The sequence below is a fragment of the Podarcis melisellensis genome, assembly GCF_964234715.1.
Source record: "Podarcis melisellensis genome assembly, chromosome: 13".
Taxonomy (NCBI): Eukaryota; Metazoa; Chordata; class Lepidosauria; order Squamata; family Lacertidae; genus Podarcis; species Podarcis melisellensis.
In genome coordinates this window covers 26,098,233-26,126,222 of record NC_138545.1, presented here as the reverse complement: position 1 = coordinate 26,126,222, position 27,990 = coordinate 26,098,233, and the positions used below count along the sequence as shown (strand labels likewise).

The 27,990-nt window shown below is 38.7% G+C and overlaps 4 protein-coding genes and 1 pseudogene across 5 annotated transcripts; all 5 read left to right on the top strand.

Annotated features, from left to right (window-relative positions):
* Window positions 1-11: 11 nt before the first annotated feature.
* On the top strand, window positions 12-977 carry LOC309356093 (olfactory receptor 2AP1-like; the record flags this gene model as incomplete). Its single annotated transcript, XM_081887272.1, has 1 exon — window positions 12-977. The coding sequence occupies one exon, from the start codon at window positions 12-14 to the stop codon at window positions 975-977; it is 966 nt and encodes a 321-aa protein (XP_081743398.1).
* LOC309355594 (olfactory receptor 11L1-like) lies at window positions 63-26,151 on the top strand (the record flags this gene model as incomplete). Its single annotated transcript, XM_081886563.1, has 2 exons — window positions 63-137; window positions 25,318-26,151. The coding sequence occupies exon 2, from the start codon at window positions 25,324-25,326 to the stop codon at window positions 26,149-26,151; it is 828 nt and encodes a 275-aa protein (XP_081742689.1). The 5' UTR covers window positions 63-137; window positions 25,318-25,323.
* On the top strand, window positions 4,942-10,742 carry LOC309356092 (olfactory receptor 6B1-like; the record flags this gene model as incomplete). Its single annotated transcript, XM_081887271.1, has 2 exons — window positions 4,942-5,019; window positions 9,912-10,742. The coding sequence occupies exon 2, from the start codon at window positions 9,918-9,920 to the stop codon at window positions 10,740-10,742; it is 825 nt and encodes a 274-aa protein (XP_081743397.1). The 5' UTR covers window positions 4,942-5,019; window positions 9,912-9,917.
* Window positions 13,332-14,156, top strand: LOC309356091 (olfactory receptor 11L1-like; the record flags this gene model as incomplete). Its single annotated transcript, XM_081887270.1, has 1 exon — window positions 13,332-14,156. One exon carries the CDS (start codon window positions 13,332-13,334, stop codon window positions 14,154-14,156), a length of 825 nt encoding a protein of 274 aa, XP_081743396.1.
* On the top strand, window positions 16,304-20,242 carry LOC309356089 (olfactory receptor 6B1-like; annotated as a pseudogene). The gene is made up of 2 exons: window positions 16,304-16,394; window positions 19,288-20,242. The product of its transcript is annotated as an olfactory receptor 6B1-like (transcript).
* Window positions 26,152-27,990: the final 1,839 nt, after the last annotated feature.

Here is a 27,990-nt window from a genome sequence, read left to right as displayed (position 1 = left end):
CCTATCTATAGATGCAGCATTTGAAAAACTCAGAATGGCAAAACATAACAGGTTTGACCGAATTCCTTCTCCTTGGATTTAGGAATGTTGAAAATGTGAATATACTTCTCTTCTTGTTATTTCTAGTCATCTACATTGTGACTCTGTTTGGTAATCTCCTCATAGTTGCACTTGTCATGGCTGAGCAGCACCTTCACACTCCCATGTATTTCTTTCTGTCAAATTTGTCCTTTGTGGAAATATGCTACACCTCAAATATCCTACCAAGAATGCTGAACAGTTTTCTTACAGGGGACAAAACCATTTCTATTGTGGGCTGCATCTTACAAATGCATATATTTTCCACCCTGGCAGCTACTGAATGTTACCTCTTGGCAGTGATGTCATATGATCGCTACCTAGCCATATGTAGACCATTGCATTATGTCACGCTTATGGACAACAGAACATGCATCCTGCTGGTTTCAGTATCCTGGTTAATTGGATCGCTGCTTATAACCATCTTAACATCTTTGTTGACCCAGCTCACTTTCTGCAGTCAATATCAAATTGACCATTTCTTTTGTGATTTTACACCTTTAGTAAGACTGTCTTGCAGTGACACCTGGGTTATTGAAACTGCTGCTTTCATAACATCATCCATCGGAATTCTACCCACATTTCTCATAACTGTAACATCTTACATTTTTATCATCAGTACAATCCTAAAAATCCCATCTATGACTGGGAGGCAAAAGGCCTTTTCCACCTGCTCTTCTCATCTCACTGTTGTTTCGGTTTTCTATGGATCTTTAATGTTTGTCTACATCTTACCAACAACTGGTAAATTCAAAGAACTAAATAAGGTTTTCTCCTTCTTGTACACAATCCTAACTCCAATGGCCAATCCCTTCATATACAGCCTAAGGAACAAAGATGTAAAGGACACCCTTAGAAAAGCCTTGTGTCAATTTGGGTTTTTTTCTTGTATTCATTGAGATCAGAGAATCCCAGAAATAAGGACTGGTGTAACTGTTATTAAAGGTCAAAGAGATCTGTTATTTACATCTGTGTGTTTTATTACATGAATGGGTTTGAATCCAACTAAGTCATAGATACATTGAAATCCATGGACAATTAAATCCATCAATTTTAATAGGTCTGTTATGATTGTGACTAAGGGCCAACCCATATCATATATTTAAGGTACATGTTTTTCCGCAAAGAACCTTGGGAACTGCATTTTTCCATTTACAGAGATACAATTTTCTGCATTTTAAACAAATACATTTCCCGGAATTTTCTGGCAGAAACCATGGGCTTTAAGTGTACTTTGGATGTGTTTTGAATGTTCAGTGTGGATCTGCTCTTAGATGGATACAAACCATGATGAATATGCCTCAACTCTTATTCTGCTGTTAATGGATACTGTCTATGTGCTGTTACATTTTATATATCTCAAAAACCTTGTATATTGATTTGCTGATTGTGTATATTATATATGATCACAATGTATTGAAAAATTGTATAGAATGCATTATACAATATTGTATACTTTAAACAAGATAACTATTGACTGAATGGTTTTAAATAATCATATACCCATAAAATCACAATTTGACATTTATTCCAATACTTAGCAGCAGTTTTAGACTGGATGCTGCCCACTTAGGATTACAGTAGTTGTTTTGTTCTAAAACCAAGGGCAACCATGTGATTCGTGTTGGAACAAGCTTTGATCACCTAGGTAAGGCCTCAGCATCGGCTTAAAATAGACTGAAGGTGACTTCATTCTCCTCAACTGCTGTTAAAGAGCAATGCATTACTTTGTATTTTGTATTGTTTCTTTGTAAATATTTTAAGGCTGTTTCCAGTAAATCTTTGAAACTCATTCTTGTGGTGGAAAGCTATTATTCTATTATTTATTTATTTATTTATACCCTGTCTTTTTTCCTGATGGGACTTAAGGCATCTTATTAAAATGAGAACTGCTGAAAGTATAAAAGCTTAATTTTGTATGTCTCTTTAAAATGGGTTACTTGAAAACAAAAATCTTTTTATATGTCATTTATATTACCCTATGAATTACAGTGATTTCAGCATCAAATATTCAAGTCTTTATTTTTTCTAGATATCATCTGATTTATTTAGATGCAACTGAAAAGCAATAAGAAACAAGGAAATAAAACAGAGTCCATAACATTCATCCTCGTACTTTAATAATGGAGATATGTGAGTTTTATTTTCTATATTGTTTCTACCTATATAACCATAGATGGAAACATCCTCATTATTATTCTAATGATTCTTGATCAGCATCTTCACACACTCATGTATTTCTTCCTGGGAAATCTCTCCTGTCTGGAGACTTGCTGTAGCTCAACTCTCATGCCAAAGATACTGGTCACTTTTCTGACTGGAGGCAAAACCATTTCTATCAATGGATGCTTTGCACCACTATGTTTATTTGGGCTTCTTGCAACTTCAAAATGCTGCAGAACCCCTCACAGAAGGAGCCGCCTCAGAACAATGGCATTCACCATATAGCAACATCCCATGGGAAAGCATTAGTCATTAGCAACTGTGAGGAGCACCATAATCAGTGCCACTGGGAAGCCAAGCTAGTGTTCTAGAAGCTTATTTCTAATCCCTGAACAAAAAGTCCAAAATGGGTGTGCCATTTTTGCCACGTACAAAGGTGGAAACTAATTGGGTTGGATATGTTTTGGCTCATTCTTCATTAAATTTCTGTGCTCAGAGAATGTATCTCTACCTATAGTTGGACATTTCTATTAATAATGTTTATATCCCACCCTTCATAAATATAGATAGCAGGTGATATTTGGCTTGAACAGTCATGTGAGCCCTCACCTGAAGTCTGAGGACATACAGTCCAGAAATAGGTCTACCATGTTATTTTATATTTCTGTGAAAATTAGGCATAGTTATATTATGATAACATTGGTTCTCCTGCTTGGAGGGCTGCCATTTTAAATATGTGAGAGACATAATAAGATGATATCTGTTCATTCTTTCATCCTCAGTGTTTATGCTCTGCCTCTCTCTCCTACCTGACCAATAGTCTCCCTTGAATAGAAACTTCATTTGCAATCAACAATGGCTCTTGGGGCTTTTGTGTTCTGCTTGGCTTTCCCCACTGAGAATAAAAGAATAATGCAATTAACCTGGAATATGAGAGAGAATGTGTCTGTGAGACTGTGCAGATACACATATAAATACAAATGAATATATTCAGTGTTTCGTAGCCTTCTTCTTAATAGTTTGGACACATCAATGGGTAAGCCAGAAAGACATCACCTGGACTTACAAACATCATGAAAGAAAGAACCTTCTAGAAATGGATGTGAAAAAGCAGGTACACTCAGATTTTAGGTAAATTACTTAAAGTGGATTTTTAAAAATTCTACTCCTTCCAGGGATTTTTTTTGACTCATTTAGGATCTTATTGAAGATTCCTCAGTGGGAACAATCTTTAATGAGAAGAGCAGCAATGTTTGGCATGTTTTCCTGAAATCCAGCTGTCCCCATTATTACTGTTCTTCCCTGCAATGCACCCCATGTTCTTCCATGAATATCCTGCTTTCATAATTCTTATTTTGATTCTATTATGTTTTCCGCTGTTTATGAGAAGGGAACTCAATTATGCATTTTTTTTTAAAAAAAATACCATAAAACATTCATCCCTTCAAAATATGGATACAGTATCTGACATGAACATTTATGTTTTGGATTGCTGTTGACTAATTCCTTAAGAGTCCTTGACTCAGCATATTATTTGTTAGTTGTAGAAGACATGCCTCCCTTTCTGCAGCCAATATAAAACCATTTACTTTTCAGTTTTGCACCCATGGTGAAATGTCCTTGCCATTACACATGGGTAATTGAAACAACAGCACCAGCGACAGGAATTCTGTTTATTTTTCTTGAAACTGTGATACCTTTTATTTTCAACAGCAGCACAGACCTGAAAATCCCATCCATGGCAAAAGCTACTATCTACCTGCTCTTTTCACCACACTGTAGGTTAGATTTCTAGTTTAAAGGAACTGAGGCTATGATTATTTTTTTTAAAAAAAGGAGAGGATAATAGTCAGCAGTCAAAACATTTAGACTAACATTGGCTCAAAACTTCCATCATGAATCTTCCTTACATTGCACGCACCTCCTTTTTCTTTTACACCAGGCATAGGCAAACTGTTTTGGAACTACAATTTCTATCACCCCTAGCTAACAAGACCAGTGGTCAGGGATGATGGGAATTGTAGTTCCAAAACATCTGTAGGGCCAGAGTTTGCCTATGCCTGTTTTACACCTTACACCCATCCAACTTATCCATATTTGCTATGAAGTGCACACCTGTTTCCACATGTCTCAAGTTGCTTCTAGATGACTTAGAATCAAGAGTCATCTTGATTGCTTTGCACAAAGTTTGTGGAGAGGATAGACAGCATCAGGGAAGTTACACAATGTTGCAATTGTTATTCCACACATTTAAGAGCAGTTCTCCTTATTGTGGATTTGTGGGGAGCCAGATATGTTGCACAACAGCACAAGCCATTTCTTTCTTTTTTACTTTTGCACCCTGAATTTGCCAGTCAGTGATTGAATCCTACCCCCAAATAATGGCAGTTTGAAAGTGCCCATCTTCAGAGTCAATAATTTTCTGCAGATTTTCTGCAGCCCATGAGAAGTGAACAAACATATTACATAGCAACTTGTCAAGAGATGCAGCAAAACCAATGCAAGTGCTGATTTAAAATGGCCCCTCTCAAAAAGATGTGTATATGGCACAATGGTGTATGTGTGTTGTGTGATGGTTGCTTAATTCTTGTGTGGGGATGGGGGTGGAAACCTATTTTTTCAATTACTCAGTTTATTACTTCCTATCTATAGATGCAGCATTTGAAAAACTCAGAATGGCAAAACGTAACAGGTATCACCGAAATCATTCTCCTTGGATTTAGGAATGTTGAGAACTTGAATATACTCCTCTTTTTGTTATTTCTAGTCATCTATATTGTGACTCTGTCTGGTAATCTCCTCATAGTTGCACTTGTCATGGCTGAGCAGCACCTTCACACTCCCATGTATTTTTTTCTGTCAAATTTGTCCTTCGTGGAGATATGCTACACCTCGACTATCTTACCCAGAATGCTGAACAGTTTTCTTACAGGGGACAAAACCATTTCTTTTGTGGGCTGCATCCTACAGATGCATATATTTTCCACCTTGGGAGCTACTGAATGTTACCTCTTGGCAGTGATGTCATATGATCGCTACCTAGCCATATGCAGACCATTGCATTATGTCACGCTTATGGACAACAGAACATGCATCCTGCTGGTTTCAGTATCCTGGTTAATTGGGTCGCTGCTTATAACCATCTTAACATCTTTGTTGACCCAGCTCACTTTCTGCAGTCAATATCAAATTGACCATTTCTTTTGTGATTTTACACCTGTAGTAAGACTGTCTTGCAGTGATACCCGGGTTATTGAAACTGCAGCATTCATAACATCATCCATCGGAATTCTACCCACATTTCTCATAACTGTAACATCTTACATTTTTATCATCAGTACAATCCTAAAAATCCCATCTGTGACTGGGAGGCAAAAGGCCTTTTCCACCTGCTCTTCTCATCTCACTGTTGTTTCAGTTTTCTATGGATCTTTAACGTTTGTCTACATTTTACCAACAAGTGGTAAATTCAAAGATCTAAATAAGGTTTTCTCCTTCTTGTACACAATCCTAACTCCAATGGCTAATCCCTTCATATACAGCCTAAGGAACAAAGATGTAAAGGATATTCTTAGAAAAGCATTGTGCCAATTTGGGTTTTGTTCTTGTATTCATTGAGATCAGAGAATACCAGAAATAAGCACTGGTGCAACTGCTGTTTGGACATTGTGGATGCCAATCCCCTCCCTGCATCACCCTGATTCAATACTGTTGCTTGGATTAGTAAAGTTGCTATTGACTTGAATTCTCAGAAGATCGTTCAATTGGTTGATCTGTAACCAATCCAAGTCTGAGTTATTTCTATTTCCTCTCAGTTTTTAGTATGCTACTATATTGTCTTCATTTTAAAAATGGTTAAAGGTGTAAGTTTAATACACATAAAATGCATTTTTTGTAGGCATTGTGTTTTTACAAGAAAAGTTTGCATTAGGCACAAGTGGCTAAGCTCTGATGCTGATGGAAGCAAGTTGCTTAGGATCTATCTGGCACTAGAAAAATGAAAGTTTTTGGAACTGTATGAAGGACTTAAAAGAAGATGGTGCTTGCTGTTAAGGAGCTATGTGTTACTTTGTATTTTGTTGTGTTTCTTTGTAAATATTATAAGGCTGTGTCGAGTAAAGCTTTGAAACCCATTCTTGTGGTGGAGAGCTATTCATATCTATCTATCTATCATCTATCTATCTATCTATCTATCCATCATCTCCCATCTTTTTCCCCAACAGGAAAAAGTAGTGCTAAAAGTATCAAAGCATATTTTTGTATGTATCTTTAAAATGGGTCATATGCAACCCACAATCATTTGCTATGTCCTTGATATTACCTTCCAAAGTGACTTCAGCATCATATATTCAAGTCTATTTTTTTCTAGATTCTGTATGATTTATTTAGATGCAACTAAAAAGCAATGAGAAACAGCAAAATGAATCAAAGCCCATAAATTTCATTCTTATAGTTGAATAATGAAGATATTTGGGGTTTGATTTCTATATTGTTTCTACACATCTAACTTGCAACCATGGCTGGAAACATCTTTATTATTATTATTATTATTTATTATTATTCTAGTAATTCTTGATCAGTATTTGTACACACCCATGTATTACTTCCAAGAATTATATCCTGGCTGGAGACTTGCTACGGCTCAACCATCATGCCAAGGATGGCAGTCAGTTTTCTCTAAGAATCAAGCAGGAGTAATGTGAAACAAAGCTGTCCCTCCTACTCTAACTCTGTACTCTTTTGTGCTGAGCCACTTCTTGATAAATGTTCCATTTGTCTGCTGTATGGGTCACTGAGTTTCAGTGGCATAGGGTGGGTTGTCAGCACCCGGGGCAAGGCAAGTAATTTGCGCAGCCTAACCCGTGGATTTGCGCCCCTAACCCTAACCCCCAGATGTTGCGCCCGGTACGGCCGGCCCCCCTGCACCCCCCCACGCTACACCACTGCTGAGTTCCTCTCACTTTCTGCTCTCCTAACTCACTTACTTAGCTCTTCCTCATCCAGCCAGTCCCTGACACAAAGATTCAAATGGAACAAAGTTGTATGTCCATATTTAGCCAACCAATGGCCATGTGACTTTACGATGTAGTATTTCATCTATCCTCCAATTTGGCGCCTTTCTTTTTCTCATGGCAAAGACCAAACTAACTAGTAATCAAGTAAAAAGCATGGAAATAAAATCAATAAGACTACAAAGAAAAACCAACACTGCTAGACATAAACTAGTCCTAATGAAGAGAGAATGAAATTTCTAATTGGCATGCTGAATAGTGGTCCTGTAAGTCTCACTATGCTAGCCTAGAAGGATCATTCATGTCATATAAACTAGTATTCCAATTTATATTATGGAAAATGAAATGGGCAGATATCACTTAGTCAGAATACAGAATCTCAGCTTTGGATAACCCAGAAAGGTTTTTATAAATTATGATTTCTAACAGATTTTTTTTTGTAGCATGCTTATTTATGGATTTCTAAACTGTCCTTGAGCTTAAGATATCACAGGGTTCCCTTGAGTTAAACAAATCCATCAGGGATTTGCCAGGAAGAAAGTTATGGATATAGTGTTAGGAGAACCACTAATTTCCCTTATGATTTAGGCATTGACTTTTCTGTGTCGATTTCCCATTGAGATTTTGCAAGCAGATTAATAGATTTGGATGCTTACATAAACTATAGAATGGTTGCATCTTGCAAGAGCTGACAAATATCAAGAAGAGATGCATCAAAATTTTCAGTGCAGCATCAGATTTTCAAGACTTCAGGGAAATCCTCCAGATGTATACTTGAAACTACTAGATGCAGAACAGTTGCTAACAAGACGTACATTCAAGATCTGGCATGTGTTGGTCGTGCAGAAATGATGCTTGTGCAATTTTTTCCATGAGACACATTTTGGTGGAATGCAGAGGGGAAAACCCATAATTCTTCAAGAATCCCGTTTGTTCTGGCTTTAAGGTAAGGAGCATAGTCAACTATTTAAGTGCAATCCTATAATGTGTCTCATCAGCAGTAAATTCAACTAATTTCACTGGCACTTATTCTCAGTTAAGCCAATATAGGATTTCAGCTTCCCTCCCTTCAAAATAGCTCTGAGAAATGAAAGCAAACAACTACCTGGGAATAGTTACCATGTAGCTCTAATATTTGGCCCCTGGGAGGCATAGTTAAAATATTTTAATACTATATCATATTTTAACATACAAGACACATAGAGTTTAAATATATGGTTGGGAAAGGGTGTACCAGAACTGTGCAGGATCAGATCCCCCCCCCCCACTTACCAGTTTTTAAGCAAGGGGATCTAATTCTGCTCCTTTGTGAGCAGATTCCCTGTATGGAAGGGAAACTGCTCATAAAAGAAAAGCAACCAGTACTGAACAGCTTCCAGATTTCCTGGTTGAGAGTTGTTAAATGAGAAGATCCAATTCTATGCAGTGCTGCTTCAAGGGTCAGCAAGATGTAGAGGCTTGGCAGGAAAAGTTAGATGTTGGGAATGAAAGGCATCCACCTGCACCCATACCATGTCTCTTGAAGATGCAGCTGCCCAGTAGGTGCCTCCATTTTATGCTTCCTCCTCCTCCTTTCTCATGCCTGCCTCTCCTTCCTGCCTGAATTCTCACACCCTTCTGTTCAGGTTTTAATTTAAGAAGCCCAGGCAACTCTTTCACCAGGAACCTATATATTTCCAATCAGCTGCAATCTTTGGCTCCCAGATAGAGCCAATTTGCCTTGGGTCAACCTGGAAACTACTTACCCCTGCTGCATTTAACAAAAAGTCAACATACAGCTTAAAAATGCAGTTGGGAATGAAAGCACCAGCACTATGAAGGATCATATTCTCCCACTTCCCAGCTATTAAGCAGGAGGAGCCAATCATGTATGGTGCTGTTCCTTCAGAAGCAGCTTCCCTACAAGCAAGGCAAGCGCCTCACAAAAAACCAAGTGATCAGCACTGTGCGAGGTAAAGAATTTCCTGGTTAAGAGCTCATAACAGAGAGAGTTTGATCCTGTGCTATGCCACTTTAGAGGGCAGGAAGGAGGAGAGGCCAAGCAGGAAGATACCTCACACAGATACATTCGCTGTCAAAAATGTAGCTGCCAAATGGGGTTTTTGCTCTTTCTCCTTTTTCTACCTCATGACAGTCTCTCTTTCCTGCCTGAAACTCCATTCCCTGACAGACCAGGACAAAGGGATCCACAGTTTCCCCAACCCAACTCAGCTGAAGCCTGGATCTCTCCAAATAGGTCATATTTAGCTCAGGATTTAAATCTCAGTCCAATCCTTTGCACAGCCCTAACCATTACCATTGTAATTCAATTTGTGTTTCACTTAATGTGAACCCTCTGTTATATACAGTGTTATTTGTTCTAGAAAAAGAGGTGCCGGAGCTCACCATGAATGTCTCCCTTGCTCTCTTATAATGGCAATGGTGCCTACCTGAGAGGGGCCGGAACTGAGTTCCAGCGACTTCTGGTTGACAAAACCCCCTGGTCATATATACATGTCAATGTTTTTCTCAGTATTGTCTGTCCCCCCCCCCCAGATGTCAATGAAGAGCAATGAGGAAGATGGAAATCAAACAAAGCCCATAACATTCATCCTCTTGGACTTTAATAATGAAGATCTGCAGGTTTTATTTTCTGTGTTGTTTCTACCTATCTACCTTGTGACCATGGCTGGAAACATCCTCATTATTCTATTAGTGGTGAATAATCAGCACCTCCACACACCCATGTATTTCTTCCTGGGAAATCTCTCCTGCCTGGAGACTTGCTATAGCTCAGCCATCATGCCGAGGATGCTGGTCAGTTTTCTGACTGGAGACAGAACCATTTCTGTTCATGGATGCTTTGCACAGCTGTATTTCTTTGGGTGTCTTGCAGGAACAGAATGTTACTTCCTAGCAGTCATGTCATATGATCGGTATTTAGCAATTTGCAAGCCACTGCATTATGTTATGCTCATGAATGGAAGAATTTGCATCATGCTTATTGTTGGATCATGGGTCAGTGGATCATTGGGTATTAGTGTCCTAATATATTTGGTATCTCAGCTGAGATTCTGTGGGCCCAACAAAATCAACCATTTTTTCTGTGATTTCACCCCCATGGTAAGACTTTCCTGCAATGAGACAGATTTGGTTGAACAGACAGCCTTCATTGTCTCCTCTTTAGCCACACTACCTCCTCTTCTAATAACTGTGTCATCTTATGTGTGCATTATCAAAAGCATTTTAAGAATCCCATCCACCATTGGTAAACAAAAGGCATTCTCTACATGCTCCTCTCACCTGACTGTGGTTGCTTGCTTCTATGGTTCACTGATGATAGTCTATGTCTTACCAAACATGAGTTCCTTGATTGACCTGAAGAAACTATTATCTTTGTTATACACTATGCTCACCCCTCTGGTCAATCCCCTTGTGTACAGTCTGAGGAACAAAGAAGTAAAAGATGCAGCAAAGAAAACTTTCAAGCTGCTTCAGAGAGCTCACTAAATTTCTGGTAAAAATGTGGAGGAGACCACTAGTGCTATTGGCTTTATGATGTCAATTTTTTACTGGGACTGATTCTGATTAATTAACATATTTTGCCCCTGACTTCTTTATCAAAGCAGGAGTTCAACCTTGTATGAATTATATAGCTTAGCTTCATACTGGTATTGAGTCCAGCATCAAGAGAAAGGATTATAGAAATAATCCTTTGGTTTATTCTTGTGGTTTATTCTTGTGGTTGTGATTTGCAACAAGAGAAATCTCACAGTGCATCATAAAACTACCTAAAAAGAAAAGAGGAATCTGAATCATATGTTGTCAGCCCATTGTTCCACTGTGTTGCCAATACTGACTGACGGCAGCTCTCCAGAATTTCAGGCAGGACTCTCTGCAAGACATATGAGCAGATGCCCAGAACTGAACTTGGGATTTCCTGTGTACAACCACTGAACTATGGTCCTCCCCAAAATGCAACACATACACCTAACTGCAACATTTAAAAAAAGTAGTTGTCTTTCAAAATCAGCACATCTCCAAATTTTGCAATGCAGGCCTTTCAGCATGTAATGCGTACAAAAGACATACATTAGTAAAATTAAGATGGAAGGTTTGTTATATTAGGGGAAAGTGCTTTGCAAAAATATGTTATGTCAGAGAAGATTGTATGCAAAAATGTGTTTATTTAGAGAGAGTCACACTACAATTCTTAAGCATTTTCATGAGTACATATTATTTGTTCTGCTTTTAAAATACAAACTGCCTTGGCCACTGGAGTGGAATGGAAAAATGAGAAACTGAGAGAAACCAAAACTGAATGTTTTGCTCATTCCTCTTCACAGTGCTGGGGCAGGTGGAGCTGATGAACATGAAAATCACTATCTCTCTGGTCATCTCATCATTTTCTGAGTGAAAAGGGAGTGCAGTAGTATCAACCCTATTATCTGCATGGATTATCTGAAGAGAAGGGCTTTGTGTGTAAGAGTCTGTGTATATGTGGCAAATATTTTCACTCCTGAACACATTTTTGCATCCATTTTTGCTGGTTTCAGAGACAATGGAACAGGCACTATAGTTGATCCTCCTTAGCCCAATTCAACATGGAAATAAAAAATCATTTTTCTATTTTTTATCACCCTTCTTAGACAGACCAGACTTGCATATGTGTCTGACCGCTACTCCCCATTTCCTGTCTTGAACTAATACACTTATGCTTCCTGTTATTAAAAAAAAAAACCTTCATATTGTACGTTTTAATCAATCTTAAACAAAGCTTAAACAAATTTGATGGGGGGAAGATGAGCTCAAACAAATTTAGCTTAAAGAAATTGTGTTCACAGCAGTGGTGGAGTGTAAGGTCCCACTGCCTGGGGCAGGTGCACAGGTTGCCCCACCCACCCAAGGGGACAAGGTGAAGAAGGGGCCTGCTATTCACAAAACATTTTTTTTTATGTTGCTCCTCATTACTAGAGAACTGGGAGTTTCTTTGATCTCAACAAATCCATCAGTGATTTGCCAGGAAAAAGCTTTGACATTAGAAACACTAATAATTTCCCTCGTGAGTCAGGTGTCTCCTCTGTGTTCATTCTCCTTTGAGATTTTACAAGCAGATGGATAGATGTGAATATTAACTTAAGCTATAGATTGATGATATTCAGCAGTAGCTAACCCATATCCACATATCCATAATCCACATTTTCAAAGCAGCACTAGATGGCCACAAAATCTTCCAGATATCTATTGAAACATACTGGATGTAGGACTGTTACTAGCAGGACATACATTAAGTTGATGCCTGTGGAAATAATGATACTTGTGCAATTATTTCCATGATCTACAATTTTGGGTAAATCAGAGGAAAACTCAGAATTCATCCGGAATCTGGTGAATTCTGGCTTTAAGGTAAGGAGCACATGAAACTTTTCCAGGAAAATCCTCTATAAGTTTCTTCAATAGTATGTTTCGCTAACTGCAGTGAGACTTACCCCAAGTTAGTGAGCATAGGATTTCAGCTTTTTCAAAAAACAAACAAACCTGTAGCTTTCAGAAACTAAGGAACATACTTCCCAGAAAGCTTTATGCAGCCCCTCCCATCCACCTACAGGCTCAGGTTGAGCTGCATTTGTCTTTGGATTAGAAGCTCTACTGAGTGTTGCACAAATTGACATTGAATTCAAAGTGATTTGCTTAAGAGTAGATATATACTGGATTGGATTACACTGTAAATGTGTCAGAGATTTGACTCTAAAAATAGCAGTGGATAGTTTGTGTCAATGATATCATATTTGGATCGCTGTTGTCAGTGCTGTGATGTAACCCAATACAGAGAGTTTTGTTTGCTTAAATGCGGGTTGAGTACAAGCTACCATCCTTTATAATGTCATTGACATAATCCTATGAATTAAAGTGAATCCAGAATCAAATGCTCAAGTTGAATTCTTTCTTAATAATGTCTTATTTATTTAGATGGAACTGAAAAACAATGATAGAGATGGAAATCAAACAGAGACCATAATGTTTATCCTCTTGGACTTTAATAATGAAGATATGTGGGTTTTATTTTCCATACTGTTTCTGCCTGTTTACCTTGTGACCATGGCTGGGAACATCCTCATTGTTATTCTAGTAGTCCTTGATCAGCATCTTCACACACCCATGTATTTCTTCCTGGGAAACCTGTCCTGCCTGGAGACCTGCTACAGCTCAACCATCATGCCAAGGATGCTGGTCAGTTTTCTGTCTGGGGACAGATCCATTTCTGTTCATGGATGCTTTGCACAGCTATATTTCTTTGGGTTTCTTGCAGCTACAGAATGTTACTTTCTAGCAGTGATGTCTTATGATCGTTACTTAGCAATTTGCAGACCACTGCATTATGTGATGCTCATGGATGGCAGAATTTGCATCATGCTCATTGCTGGGTCTTGGATCACTGGCTCATTGGGTATCAGCATCATAATATTTTTGGTATCTCAGCTGAGATTCTGTGGTCCCAACAAAATCAATCATTTCTTCTGTGATTTAACCCCTGTGATAAGACTCTCCTGCGATAAGACTGATTTAGTTGAAATGACAGCCTTCATCATCTCCTCTATAGGCACTCTGCCACCTCTTCTAATAACCATATCGTCTTATGTTGGCATCATCAAAAACATTATAAGAATCCCATCTACCACTGGTAAACAAAAGGCATTCTCTACATGCTCCTCTCACCTGACTGTGGTTGCTTGCTTCTATGGTTCGCTGATGATTGTCTATGTCTTGCCAAATATGAGTTCACTGAGTGATTTGAAAAAACTTTTTTCTCTGTTCTACACTCTGCTCACCCCACTGGTCAACCCCATTATATACAGTTTGAGGAACAAGGAGGTAAAGGATGCAGCAAAGAAAACTTTCAAGCTGCTTCAGAGAACTGATTAGAATTCAGGTCAAAAAGTGTGGAGAACATTGACTGCATTGGTTTCACAATATGAATGTTTACAAAAACAGGTCATTAATGTATTTTGCCTCTGCCTTGTTTATCAAGGAAGGAATTTGAAAAAAATAATTTTACTTGACTTGAATTTTACACTTTGGTTTCATATTGGTTATTGAATGCAGCATTGCTGTGTTTTTCAATGAAAGAAAGAAACAATCTCACAGCACATCACAAAATTTCCCAGAAATAACAAAGGAAGGTGACCGATATAGAGTCCAGAGTTTCAGGCACTATGGTGGTTCCCAAATATGTAACATATAACTCCAGAATTCTAAATGCCTATCATAGGTGATGCTATTCAAGCTGGCTTTGGGCAGCTAAGAAACAGGAAGTTTAGGGGCATAAACAGATTGCTATTGACTTTTTGACTGCAGGAAGGATCAATGTGTAATTCCAAGCAAGCAACAAATGCACATCATTTGTTGACAATATGTGTGGTCGGAAAGGTTAAGATCTGTCAACTGTTAAATGTAAAATAAAGGAGGAAAATTAGTATGAATAAGAACTTTTAAGTGATTCTGAAATAATACAATAATCTTTCATAACAAAATACACAGGCACCTACACGTATGGGAGAAGAGATTGAGAGGTCAAATAATCTGAGAACTTGTAAATGGTTGAAACATGAAAATAGGTGTTACTGGAAATGGAAGGGAAATTACTAAAGACATAAGAAGAGCGCTGATGGATCAGACCAAACTGCTTGTAAACAATGGGTTCAAGAGTCTGTTCTCTCCATTCTGTAGTAGGCTAAGGAATAAACACCATAGCTGTCAACTTTTTCCTTTTCTTGCAAGGAATCCTATTCGGAATAAGGGAATTTCCCTTTAAAAATGGGAAACATTGACAGCTATGATACATACATACATACATACACACACACACACACAAACAGTCTTTGAACTATTCACAGGTACTCTATGGAAATTGTTTTGAACTGTTGACTTCTAGAATTGGGGCTTTTAGAGTGGGGAAATGGGTAGCTGAGACCCAAATTTGCAATTTGATCCAAGACCTGAAGCAATTTATTTCTGGCCCTCAAAACTCCCACGATTTTGGAGAGGGAATACCCGTATTTTTTGCTCTGTAAGATGCACCAGACCCCAAGACGCACCTAGTTTTTGGAGGAGAAAAACAAGGAAAAAATACTCTGAATCTCAGAAGCCAGAACAGCAAGAGGGATCGCTGCACAGTGAAAGCAGAAATCCCTCTTGCTGTTCTGGCTTCTGGGATAGCTGTGCAGCCTGCATTCGCTCCATAAGAAGCACACACATTTCCCCTTACTTTTTAGGAGGCAAAAAGTGTGTCTTATAGAGCAAAAAATACGGTAATTCATTTTGTTTCTCATTTCAATGTGAACTTACCAAATTCACCCTTTCTGAAATAATACATGAACCAAAACATTGCCATCTTTAAAAATCCTCCCTTCTATGAATTTTGCAATGCACTTCTGACATCACATAATGTATACAAGAAGGCGTATATTAGTGAAAATATGCATTATGTTAGAGGTAATTTATTTGCAAATATGTGTATGTTAGAGACAATTGCATAGAAAAATGTTTGTATTTTGAGTAATTCTCAATAATTTTAAGAAGAGCTTGCTGAGTCAGGCCTTTGGCATCTAGTCCAGCATCCTGTTCTCAGGATGGCCAACCAGATGGCTGTAGGAATCCACCAAGCAAGATTCAAGCACAACAGCATTCACCTCACCTATGGTTTCCAGCAAGTGGTATTCAGAAGCATTGCTGCCTCCAACTGTGAAAGGCAGAGCATGAATTTGTCTAATTCTCTTCTAAAGCCATCCATGTTGGTGAGTATCAACCAATCCTGTGGAAGCAAGCAACTACGCACTGCATAAAAAAGTGATTTATTTTATTTCTCCTCAATCTTTAAACAATCAGTTTCATAGCATGTCCACAAGTTCTATTGCCAATAAGACTTCTTAAAATTAAATTGTAAACTGATGTGGAATTTTGGAAAACTGAAGCTATGACTGGGAAATTGAGAAACTGTGACTGAATGATGTTTATTCCCAGTTATGGTGCTGCAGTAGATAAAACCCACTACTGTGATGGTGGTGGAAATAATTTCCTATCTGATAATCAACTCCCTCTTTCCATGAGCACAAACAGGGCAATAACTTCCTTCCTCAGATTATCTGCATGGATTATCTGAAGGTACGGGCTGTGTGTATGCTATATGTATGTTTGAACAATAATGTAGAGTTTTTTTGGGGGATATGAATAGTGGCAAGTAAAATAAATAAAAAGGCAAAGCAAATATCTTAAACATGCAGAATGATCAGTAGCTTCTGCCTGGTTTGAGCAACCTGGCTTGTATAAATAATAACAGATCTCACATAGATGGAATCCTGATCTAAATTACATGGTGTGAGTTTTGAACAGATTTCTTCATGGAATTCATTGCAGATCGCCCAAGAGAATATACCAGAAATCAAACGGGAATCATTGATTTCCCTTGTGCTTTCTATTTTTTCTTCTCCATGTTCATATCCCAGTGAGATTTTTCAGACTTATAAATAGAACTGAGAGGTTAATTTATGCTAAAGATTATATTCAGTAATGGATGCCACCTCTGAAGAAGACAGCTATCTACATATTTATTATAACAGAAGATTCCAAAATCTTCAAGAAAATCTTTGAGATAGGTGGATTTCAGGACTCTCTGTAAGACTTTCCAGCAGATGTCAAGAACTGAACGTGGAATTTTCTGCATACAATATGCAACATATATAAGCTTCGGTTCCGCAGATGGATAGATGTCAATGTTAACATAAGCTATAGATTGATGGCATTCAGCAACAGCTGACCCATATCCACAAGAGATGTATCCACATTTTCAGAGCAGCACTACAGGTGATGGTCAAAAAATATTCCTGATATACCTTTGGGTATAGGGCGGTATAGAAAATAAATAAATAAATAAATAAATAATAACTGATTTTTTTTTAAAAAAGTAGCTGTCTCTCAAAATTAGCACAACTCCAAATTTTGCAATGCAGACCTTTTACCGAGTAATAGGTACAAAAAGGCATTCATTAGTAAAAATAAGATGGAAATATTTATTATATGAGAGGAAAGTACGTTGCAAAAATCTGTCATGTTAGAGAAGAATGCATGGAAATGGAATGGAAAAATGAGAAACTGAGAGAAACCAAAACTGAATGTTTTGCTCATTCCTCTTCACAGTGCTGGGGCAGGTGGAGCTGATGAACATGAAAATCACTATCTCTCTGGTCATCTCATCATTTTCTGAGTGAAAGGGAGTACAGTGGTATGAACCCCCCTTCTATTACCTGCATCGATTATCTGAAGAGAAGGGCTTTCTGTGTAAGAGGCTGTGTATGTGTGGCAAATATTTTCACTCCTGAACACATTTTTGCACCCGTTTTTGCTGGTTTCAGAGACAATGGAAACCAATGAAAACCCTATAGTTGGTCCTACTTAGCCCAATTCAACATGGGAATAAAAAGCACCTGTTTTTTAATATCCTTCATAGACAAGCCAGGCTTGCATATGAGACTGATTGCTACTCTCCATTTCCTGTTTAGAACCAGTATCCTTATGCTTCCTGTTATATATAAATAAACCCTTCACATTGTATGTTTTAATCAATCTTAAACAAAGCATAAACAATTTAGCTTAAACAAATTGTGTTCACAGCAGTGCCAGAGAATAAGGTCCCACTGCCTGGGGCAGGCACATGGGGTAATCCGCCCAAGGGGACAAGGTGCAGAGGGAGCCTGTTGCAACTTGGTTTGCAAAGCGATTATGTTGCTCCTCATTACTAGAGAGCTGGGTGTTTCTTGGATCTCAACAAATCCATCAGTGATTTCCCTGGAAGAAAGCTATTACAGTAGACATAGGAGTGCCACTAATTTCCCTCATGAATTGGGTGTCTCCTCTGTGTTCATTCTCCTTTGAGATTTTACAAACAGATGGATAGATGTGAATGTTAATATAAGCTATATATTGATGGCATTCAGCAATAGTTGACCCATATCCACAAGAGATGTATCCACATTTTCAGAGCAGCACTAGATGGTCACAAAATCTTAGTGATATATATTGTAACATACTGGATGATACTAGCAAGACATACATTAAGTTGATGCCCTTTGGAAATAAATAACGATACTTGTGCAATTATTTCCATGACCTACGATTCTGGGTGATACAGAGGAAAACTCAGAATTCATCAAGAATCTGGTGAATTCTGGCTTCAAGGTAAGGGGCACATGAAACTCTTCTAGGCAAATCCTCTATAGGTTTTTTCAATAGTAAGTTCTGCTCACAGTATTGAGACTTAGCCCAAGTTAAGTGAACATAGGATTTCAGCTTTTTTATGATTATTATTTAACTCTCAGAAACATAAACTTCCCCGAAAGCTTTATGCAGCCCCTATCACCCACCCAGTGGCTTAGAGTGTGCTAGATTTGTTTTTGGATTAGAAGCTCTACCGACTGCTGCACAAATTGACATTGAATTCAAAGTCATTTGCTTAATAGTAGATATGTATTGTACAGTATTGGATTACACTGTAAATGTGCCAGACATTTAATTCTAAAAATAGCAGTGAATAGCATGCATCAATCATATCATAGCTGAATCATTGTCAATGTTGTGAAGTATCCCGAAACAGAAATACAGTCATACCTCGTGTTGCGAATGCTGCGGGTTGTGTGTTTTTGGGTTACGGACGCGCCAAACCCAGATGCACTGGAACTGGTTACTTCCGGGTTTTGGCAATCACACATGTGCAGATACTCTAAATGTCACTTTGCGCATGCGCAAAAGTGCTGAATCGCGTCACACGTGTGCACAGACACAGCAATGTGGGTTGCAAGTGCTGTGAGTTGCAAACTTGCCTCCCGCATGGATCACATTTGCAACCCAAGGTTCCACTGTACAGAATTTTGTTTGCTTAAATGCAGGTTGTGTACAAACCCCCAGCCTATTGCATGTCATTGATATAATCCTATGAATTAAAGTGAATTCAGCATCAAATACTCAACTCTAATTCTTTCTTGATATTGTCTTATTTATATAGATGCAACTGAAAAACAATGATATAGATGGAAATCAAACAGAGCCCATAATGTTTATCCTCTTGAACTTTAATAATGAAGATCTGTGGGTTTTATTTTCCATACTGTTTCTGCCTGTTTACCTTGCGACCATAACTGGGAACATTCTCATTGTTATTCTAGTGATTCTTGATCAGCGTCTTCACACACCCATGTATTTCTTCCTGGGAAACCTGTCCTGCCTGGAGACCTGTTACAGCTCAACCATCATGCCAAGGATGCTGGTCAGTTTTCTGACTGGAGACAGAACTATTTCTATTAAAGGGTGCTTTACACAGCTGTATTTCTTTGGGTCTCTTGCAGCTGCAGAATGTTACTTACTAGCAGTGATGTCATATGATCGCTATTTAGCAATATGCAGACCACTGCATTACGTGACGCTCATGGATGGCAGAATTTGCATCATGCTCATTGCTGGGTCTTGGATCAGTGGCTTTTTGGGTATGAACATTGTACTATATTTCGTATCTCAGCTGAGATTCTGTGGGGCCAACAAAATCAATCATTTCTTCTGTGATTTAACCCCCATGGTAAGACTTTCCTGCAATGACACTGATTTGGTTGAAAAGACTGCCTTCATTGTCTCCTTTGTAGCCATACTACCCCCTCTTGCAATAACTGTGTCATCTTATGTTTGCATTATCAAAAAAATTATAAGAATCCCATCTACCACTGGTAAACAAAAGGCATTCTCTACATGCTCCTCTCACCTGACTGTGGTTGCTTGCTTCTATGGTTCACTGACGATAGTCTATGTCTTACCAAATATGAGTTCACTGAGTTATTTGAAAAAAACTTTTTTCTCTGTTCTACACTCTGCTCACCCCACTGGTCAACCCCATTATATACAGTTTGAGGAACAAGGAGGTAAAGGATGCAGCAAAGAAAACTTTCAAGCTGCTTCAGAGAACTGATTAGAATTCAGGTCAAAAAGTGTGAAGAACATTGATTGCATTGGCTTCACAATATGAATGCTTACAAAAACAGGTCATTAATGTAATTAATTAATGTATTTTGCCTCTGCCTTGTTTGTCAAGGAAGGAATTTGAAAAAATAATAATTTTATTTGACATGAATTTTACACTTTGGTTTCATATTGGTTATTGAATGCAGCATTGCTGTGTTTTGCAATGAAAGAAAGAAACAATCTCACAGCACATCACAAAATTTCCCAGAAATAACAAAGGAAGGTGACCGATATAGAGTCCAGAGTTTCAGGCACTATGGTGGTTCCCAAATATGTAACATATAACTCCAGAATTCTAAATGTCTATCATATGTGATGCTATTTAAGTTGGCTTTGGGCAGCTAAGAAACAGGAAGTTTAGGGGCATAAACAGATTGCTATTGACTTTTTGACTGCAGGAAGGATCAATGTGTAATTCCAAGCAAGAAACAAATGCATATCATTTGTTGACAATATATGTGGTCAGAAAGGGTAAGGTCTGTCAACTGTTAAGTGTAAAACAAAAGAAGAGAATTAGTATGAATAAGAACTTTTAAGTGATTCTGAAATAATGCAATAATCTTTCATAACAAAATACACAGGCACCTACACATATCAGAGAAGTAACTGAGAGGTCAAATAATGTGAGAGCATGCAAATGGTTGAAAATAGAAAAATAGGTGGTTCTGAAAATGGAAGGGAAATTGCTAAAGACTTAAAAAGAGTGCTGATGGATAATACCAAACTCCTTGTTGACAAGGGGTTCAAGAGTCTGTTCCCTCCATTCTGTTAGGGTAAGGAACACACACACACAGGCTTTGAACAATTCACAGACTATGGAAATTCTTAATGGACGTCTAAGATTTGGGGCTTTTAGAATTAGGGAAGAGGTGGATGAAACCCAAATTTGAAGGGTTGATGCAAGACCTGAAGAAATTAATTTCTGGCCCTCAAAAGTCCCACAATTTTAATGAGGGAATAATTCATTTTGATTCTCATTTCAATGTGAACTTACCAAATTCACCCTTTCTGAAATAATACATGAACCAAAACATTGCCATCTTTAAAAATCTTCCCTTCTTTGAATTTTGCAATGCACTTCTGACGTCACGTAATGTATACAAGAAGGCGTATATTAGTGAAAATATGCATTATGTTAGGGGTAATTTATTTGCAAATATGTGTATGTTAGAGACAATTGCATAGAAAAATGTTTGTATTTTGAGTAATTCTCAACAATTTTAAGAAGAGCCTGGTGCGTCAGGCCTTTGGCATCTAGTCCAGCATCCTGTTCTCAGGATGGCCAACCAGATGGCTGTAGGAATCCACCAAGCAAGATTCAAGCACAACAGCATTCACCTCACCTACGGTTTCCAGCAAGTGGTATTCAGAAGCATTGCTGCCTCCAACTGTGAAAGGCAGAGCATGAATTTGTCTAATTCTCTTCTAAAGCCATCCATGTTGGTGGGTATCATCACATCCTGTGGAAGCAGGCAACTACGCACTGCATAAAGAAGTGATTTCTTTTATTTCTCCTCAATCTTTAAACAATCAGTTTCATAGGATGTCCACAAGTTTTATTGTCAATAAGAATTCTTAAAATTAAATTGTAAACTGATGTGGAATTTTGGGAAACTGAAGCTATGACTGGGAAATTGAGAAACTGTGACTGAATGATGTTAATTCCCAGTTATGGTGCTGCAGTAGATAAAACCCATTACTGTGATGGTGGTGGAAATAATTTCCTATCTGATAAAGCCTCTTCTCCTTCAGGAGGGGTGGGATTGTGAACAGGAGACGAATCCTGCAACACACAGGAGGGATTCTGCGCCCTGCCCTCTCATCATTGCTTGCGCGCCAAGCCTCCCAGTTGGACACCCAATCGGGTGCCACCGTGGGGGGCGTGGTTTAGCTGCTCAAATGCAGCCATGCCAGCTCTCCCCACCATTGTGCTTCAGATTTTCCACAAGTGACCCACCCACCACTCCCTTTAGGGCGTCGCTTCTTGCTTGACCTTGCTATGGACCCATGGTTGGTCGCCCTGGTTGCCCAGGGGGCCTGGTAGGAGCTTTTTCCAATTGGCAAATTGGCACCGTCCTCTTGGTTTTTTTGCCTACCTCGTAGCAATCGTCACAACTTTATTGGTATTTGGCGGTTAGGCATTGGAACGTGTTGTTGGTGTATGGAAGGGCAAGGTTTGGCCATCGTCTACCCCTTCACTTATGGGTATTCCGTTAAAGGAATCTGGTGGTCGTGGATCCTGTCCGATGCCCTGTGTGGCGGGGGGCCATGGCACGACCCTCGGTGGCATCAGGGGAGAGCTTATAGTTGTATTGGCATCAACAGGCTTCCCCTACTGGTGGTTAACCCCTCATCAGATTCACCCCTCTCCGAGTGGGTGGAGTCAAATTTGCTGTGGTCCCATGCCTAAGCCAATATCTTCTCACATGCTGTAATCAATAAAGTTGTGGCCTTTTCTTGCCCGTGTCTTCATTCCCCCAAGCGGGGATCGGGTCCTCAAATCACAATCAACTCCCTCTTTCCATGAGCACAAACAGGGCAATAACTTCCTTCCTCGGATTATCTGCATGGATTATCTGAAGGTACGGGCTGTGTGTATGCTATATGTATGTTTGAACAATAGTGTATGGTCATCCCATTGGGTGTTTTTTGGGGGGGGGGATATGAATAGTGGCAAGTAAAATAAATAAAAAGGTAAAGCAAATATCTTAAACATGCAGAATGATCAGTAGTTTCTGCCTGGTTTGAGCAACCTGGATTGCATAAAAAATAACAGATCTCACATAGATGGAATCCTGATCTAAATTGGATGGTGCGAGTTTTGAACAGATTTCTTCATGGAATTCACTGCAGATCGCCCGAGAGAATATGCCAGAAATCAAATGGGAATCATTGATTTCCCTTGTGCTTTCTGTGTTTTCTTCTCCGTGTTCATATTCCAGTGAGATTTTTCTGATTTATAAATTGAACTGAGAGGTTAATTTATGTTATAGATTATATTCAGTAATGGATGACACCTCTGAAGAAGACAGCTATCTACATATTTATTATAGCAGAGGTTTCAAAACCTTTCAGATAGATAGATTTTTGGGAGGATTGTCCCTAGTTGGAAGATTGTCCCCTCTCATAAATTTGAGAGTTGTTATGTGCTAAAGAAACTGTTTGTTCAATGAAGTCCATTATCCAGAACTTTTTTGTAATAGGAAAAACAACAAACCATCAACTTTTGAGGGCATTCTGGCATTAAGGTAATGACACCTGAAAACTCTTTATCACCTGATTCAGAACCAGACACATATATTTTCTCATATGTGAAGGTAAAGGACCCCTGACAGTTAAGGCCAGTCGCGAATGACTCAGGTTGCAGTGCTCATCTCGCTTTACAGGCTGAGGGAGCAGACATTTGTCCGCAGACAGTTTTTCCGGATCATGTGGCCAGCATGACTAAGACACTTCTGGCAGACCAGAGCAGCGCACAGAAACGCCGTTTACCTTCCTGCTGGAACGGAATGGTACCTATTTATCTACTTGCACTTTGACATGCTTTCAAACTGCTAGGTTGGCAGGAGCTGAGACCGAGCTCCAGCAAAGCGCTCTGATGGATTGTCTTCACTGAGACATAAAGGAAATAAGCCAAGATGCCACTGAAATTTGGAACTCACTTTCTGCTTTATTTTTGCCCCATATTGGGTGGACGATTCTTGCATAGCAGGAAGCTGGACTAGATGACCCCCATGGTCAATTCTATAATTCTATGTCAATAGAGTCAATTCTATGATTCTATGATTTCTTAGGAGTCTGCAACTTATAATTTCCATGCAGAAAGTTAGCTAGTGTGGCCAAGGGTCCTAGTTTACATAGGTCCATCATTTATCTATTTGAAGGACACTCTGGTTCAAGGCTTAAGAATAAATGACTGTAAGAAGGGAGGACAGGAACTTTGAAGTTGCCCATGAGCACTTAACTTCCAGAAAGTGGACCATACAGAGATACTGGCAACCTATTGATTCTTTCTCCATTCCTTTCCAAAGTTACATAGAAATTAGATTATGCAGTTTTGATGGAAATTTAGCCCCCCTTCTGTTCTCTTCTTTAGTGCTGCTTCACTGGCTACCTTAATAGACACCAGTAAAAGAATGCAAAAGCAGCAATGCTACCCTGATTTGGATGCACCTATGCAAAATGCCCTCTGTGCAGCCCATTCTTAAAGTGGACTTTCTTTCCCCCGCTGACCTGCATCATTTCTGATCATTGACTATGCTGGTGGGGGGATGGAGGAGCTGATAAGAATTAGAGTCCAACAACATCTGAAGAACAGACAATGGCTGCTTCGGATTTAGAACACTAGAAATATCACAGCAGGTTTTTTTCCTCAGGCCAACATGTACACATTGCACTATTTGGATTATTGTTTTCACTACTGTAATATATCTAAAATGTGATTGGCTGAATTACATATCCTAAGCATGATTCCAAAGTGTAATACAGTGGTACCTTGGGTTACATACGCTTCAGGTTACATACGCTTCAGGTTACAGACTCTGCTAACCCAGAAATAGTACCTCGGGTTAAGAACTTTGCTTCAGGATGAGAACAGAAATTGTGCTCCGGAGGTGAGGCGGCAGCGGGAGGCCCCATTAGCTAAAGTGGTGCTTCAGGTTAAGTACAGTTTCAGGTTAAGAACAGACCTCTGGAATGAATTAAGTTTTTAACCTGAGGTACCACTGTATAATTCAATAGGGCTTATACCCTATTGAATTATGTAGTGTGTACAGCAATGCAACCATAATTAAAGATACACTCAAACATACTTTCATATCTTTGAGCATATGCTGAATTAAAACAACAAATGAATCAAATAGTTCAGACTAAATATTTCTTAATTTTTATTGCAATTATTTAGATGAACTTAGATGTCGACTCAGAAGAGGAAAATTAAACAGCTCCTGTGGCATTCATCCTCTTGGACTTTAATAGTGAGGACTTACAGACATTGTTTTCCATACTTTTTCTTCCTATCTACCTTGTGACCATGGCTGGAAACATTCTCATTATTATTCTAGTAGTCCTCAATCAGCATCTTCACACACCCATGTATTTCTTCCTGGGAAACCTGTCATGCCTGGAGACTTGCTACAGCTCAACCATCATGCCAAGGATGCTGGTCAGTTTTCTGACTGGAGACAGAACCATTTCAATTAACGGATGCTTTGTCCAGCTGTATTTCTTTGGTTATCTTGCAGCTACAGAATGCTATTTTCTAGCAGTGATGTCTTACGATCGCTATTTAGCAATTTGCAAACCATTGCATTACGCATTGCTGATGAATAGCAGAATCTGCATCATGCTAATCACTGCATCATGGATCAGTGGATCACTGAGTATCAGTCTTATAATATTTTTGATATCTCAACTAAGATTCTGTGGACCAAATGAAATCAATCATTTCTTCTGTGATTTGATCCCAATGATAAGACTGTCCTGTGATGATACATATTTTGTTGAAATCGCATCCTTTATTGTCTCCTGTATAGGCATCCTGCCTTCCTTTCTAATAACACTTACATCTTATGCTTTCATCATCAAGAGCATTTTAAGAATTGCATCCACCACTGGTAAACAAAAGGCATTCTCTACATGCTCCTCTCACTTGACTGTGGTTGCTTGCTTCTATGGCTCCCTGATGATAGTCTATGTCTTACCAAACATGAATTCATTGAGCGACTTGAAGAAAGTATTCTCTCTGTTCTACACGTTGCTCACTCCCCTAGTCAACCCCCTTGTATACAGTTTGAGGAACAAAGAAGTGAAGGAAGCCATAAAGAAAACACTCTTTAAAATGTTCAATAGAATTTATTAAAATTCAGAAGAAAAACCAGGATAACTCTTTTACCTCTAAAGTGTGGGAAACAAGGTGGAAACCTCTTTGTTTCCATGATGTTGATGTTTTAAGCTATTGAATAAAGAAAGAAATCTTAATGCATTTTGTCAATGTTTGTTTCGGAGGCAAGGTCCAGAAATCAGTCTGTTTTGCAATCATATATGTAGACTTCCTGTTTGTGTTTAAGTTGACAGAAATTCAAATTCTAACACAACTATCAGAAAACCTTTCAGCTACATTATATATTTTTGTTTAGGAGCTTTCTATTCAAATCAGCATTCCACTGCCCACATTCATGGGATTGGTGAGCCTTTCAATTTAAGTTTATTTACTTTTCCCTCTTATATTCAGGTCTCCACCTCTCCACATTCATTTTTTTTAAAAAAAAATGACAAAAAATTATCTGCATTTTATTAATTTCTCCTAGTACTCCCATTTTGTATGTGATCTGTCCTCTCCCCAGGAATGTTGCTACATCATACACATCTTAAGAAGCCATTCCATCATCTCCTTATAATTCTCATAAGGAAATGAAATGGGATTGCTTGCAGAACAGTAATTGGATAGGAAAGGCAACTTCAGAATTGTTTCTATGCCCACCCTTGACAAAACCTGGAGCTAGTTTGTCTTGTTACCAGCACATGGTTATCACTATTCTGATTAGAACATCTAGATCAGACTTTCATAACCTTAGGACTCCAGATGCTGATGAACATCATCCTTTGCTAGCAGGACCAGAGATCAGGGATGACTGGAGTTGTAGTCCAACAACATCTGGGGACCCAAGACTGAGAAAAGCTGATATTGACAGAGTGGTACTCTCCCTGCTGCCCGACATTTGAAACATACAAAAGGACAAAACAAATGAACATATATCAGCTAAAATCCTGAATCCTAGTCCAGATGGTGCAATGATTTCTCCAGGGCTCTTGGTCTGAGGAAATCTACAAAGGATTTCTCAGAATGCGGAAAACTCATTAATCATTGTGGAGTCCTTGGTTTCCCATATGATTTTGATAGGTTTTTTGTTTTTGTTTTTTTTACTCTTGCATGCTCCATTCCCAGTGAGACTTTTCAGATGCAGTGATAGATTTAGATGGTTATATAAGGCATAAATTGGTTATATGCAGCAATGGCTGCACAGTTCAAGCAGAGACAATAATCTTTTCATTATTACAGAGGATTGCCAAATTTTCATGGAATACATGATACAATATGCATTCAAAAGATAGAGTGCACTGAAGACCAGCAGAAAGTGCATTTATTTCCATTCTTTTACAAGTACTTTGCATTCTAAGATGAAGCAAAACCAACTCTTCAGCCATCCAGTGTGTTGTGGCTTTAAGGTAAGAACTCCTCGAAAGGAGCACTTTAGCATGAAATCAGTGATCTGGTCTAGAATATGAATGAAGTTGTTGGACATAGTTTCAGGCCAATTTAAATTTCTATGTATTTAGCTTCTAGTTTGAGTTAAAAGATGTAAACATGAAGATTTAAAATGGCATCAGTCAATCTATTGGACTAGGAGTCAAATGACCAAAAACCAAATGGCTGTTATGTTTGAAGAGAGACATGTCAATGGAATTGCATTTGTGTCTTTTGAGCATGTCAGCTAGGACTTTTGTGTTCTATATCTGATTCCATATACTTAGTGGCCCTTTAAGAAATTGATCTGCCAACTTGGACTCTATTTCCCTCCCTTCCTTATGGGAAAATCAAATACTCTGAGGCACACTGATACATTGAACTAGCATTGCCTACTGCATTATGTTCAAACTAGGAGGGGGAAATCACACCTTGAGGTAGTGGGATGGAGCA